This window comes from Eurytemora carolleeae, unplaced genomic scaffold (genome assembly GCF_000591075.1).
Source record: "Eurytemora carolleeae unplaced genomic scaffold, Eaff_2.0 scaffold440, whole genome shotgun sequence".
Lineage (NCBI taxonomy): Eukaryota > Metazoa > Arthropoda > Copepoda > Calanoida > Temoridae > Eurytemora > Eurytemora carolleeae.
Genome location: NW_019396690.1, coordinates 17,590 through 18,992, shown reverse-complemented (window position 1 = coordinate 18,992; position 1,403 = coordinate 17,590). Strand labels below are relative to the sequence as shown.

Below are 1,403 nucleotides of genomic sequence, written 5' to 3'. Positions count from 1 at the left end.
GATAGTCTAGGGAACATACTGTATTAATGTACTCTACTGCATATAATTTGTGAACATTTACATGATTTGTACACTTTGAACTCCCTTTCAGGCTGAAAGGGACTTAAAAAATTCATACCGAGAGATTCTTTAAATTCTCCTCTAATATATATTCTATTCTCTATGTTTAATATACATGTTTCTCATGACTTCTATGTTTAACAGCTTAAAATAAATGAAAATTGAAATCGAGAGTCATCTTGATTGTGTGGATAAAATCGCCTACCACTGTACATGAAAATATTGGTTTCATTTTAGATAAAAAGGTTTAGCAAAGAAAAAGCAAAACCACATCTTTTTGTATTCTTTAGCTTCAAGAGGGAAAAAATTAATGATATTCCTTTATAGGTAATCAAGGGTATGACGCTGGCATTGTTGCCCCCCCCCCTCCCCTCTCCTTTGTATAAAATCTTGAAAATCTTTTTAAAAATACCGGGATCAATCGTTTAGCTAGAATTTTAGCAGCAAGACGACATTCAACTACTCGGCTGTTGAACTCATTGCTAGCTGCTTTATTCTTCTCCTGAAATATTACAACAAATGTTAGACTTCTTATCTTAGCTATAGGTTAATATTTGCCAAAAATAAAAGATGGTATAAAATGCAACATAATAAAATTATTATTATGTATAGATCAAATCAAATTAAACGAAATAAAATCAAATCAAATCAAATCAAACCCAAATCAAAAAATCAATTAAAATTGAATCGAATCGAATCAAATCAAAACAAATCAAATCAAATCAAATCAAATTCAATTCAAATCAAATTCAATCAAATCAAATCTTATCAAATAAAAATTATCTTTTAGTTAAGTGGTTAAAAAAACTCGCAGGCATATTTAAAATATCATTCAATAAGCAGTTTATTTAAATTTTTTCTCATTTTTCCTCTTCATTTACAAGTATCAATAATTTTCATTTTTCTCTATAAATAATTCAAAGTTAATTTACCTGTAAGCTGTTAGCAACTACGAAAACTGCTCCAACAGGAAGCTGTACATCATAACTCTAGTTACAGAGAACAGTTAATATGTTTATTAGTTTGGCCAACCAGTAAACATAATCTTAATGTAACTTATAAAGTAACATTGACTTTGTCAATCCACCCTCGCAATTTTTCCTAATTGAAAGAATGAAAGAATGAAAGAATGAAAGAATGAAAGAATGAAAGAATGAAAGAATGAAAGGATGAAAGGATGAAAGGATGAAAGAATGAAAGGATGAAAGAATAAAAGAATGAAAGAATGAAAAAATGAAAGAATGAAAGAATGAAAGAATGAAAGAATGAAAGAATGAAAGAATGAAAGAATGAAAGGATGAAAGAAAGAAAGAATGAAAGGATGAAAGAATGAAAGAATGAAA

General features: G+C 28.5%; 1 protein-coding gene across 3 annotated transcripts in view; it reads right to left on the bottom strand.

The window, feature by feature from the left end:
* LOC111707425 (N-acetylgalactosamine kinase) overlaps positions 1 to 1,403 on the bottom strand; it is a 15,764-nt gene that overhangs the window by 8,167 nt on the left and 6,194 nt on the right. For all 3 annotated transcript variants that reach the window (XM_023480530.1, XM_023480528.1, XM_023480527.1), the window contains exons 9-10: positions 993 to 1,049; positions 473 to 562 (exon numbers count right to left, since the gene is read on the bottom strand). In XM_023480530.1, the coding sequence (XP_023336298.1) occupies positions 473 to 562; positions 993 to 1,049 (147 nt within the window). The remainder of the gene's footprint in view (positions 1 to 472; positions 563 to 992; positions 1,050 to 1,403) is intronic.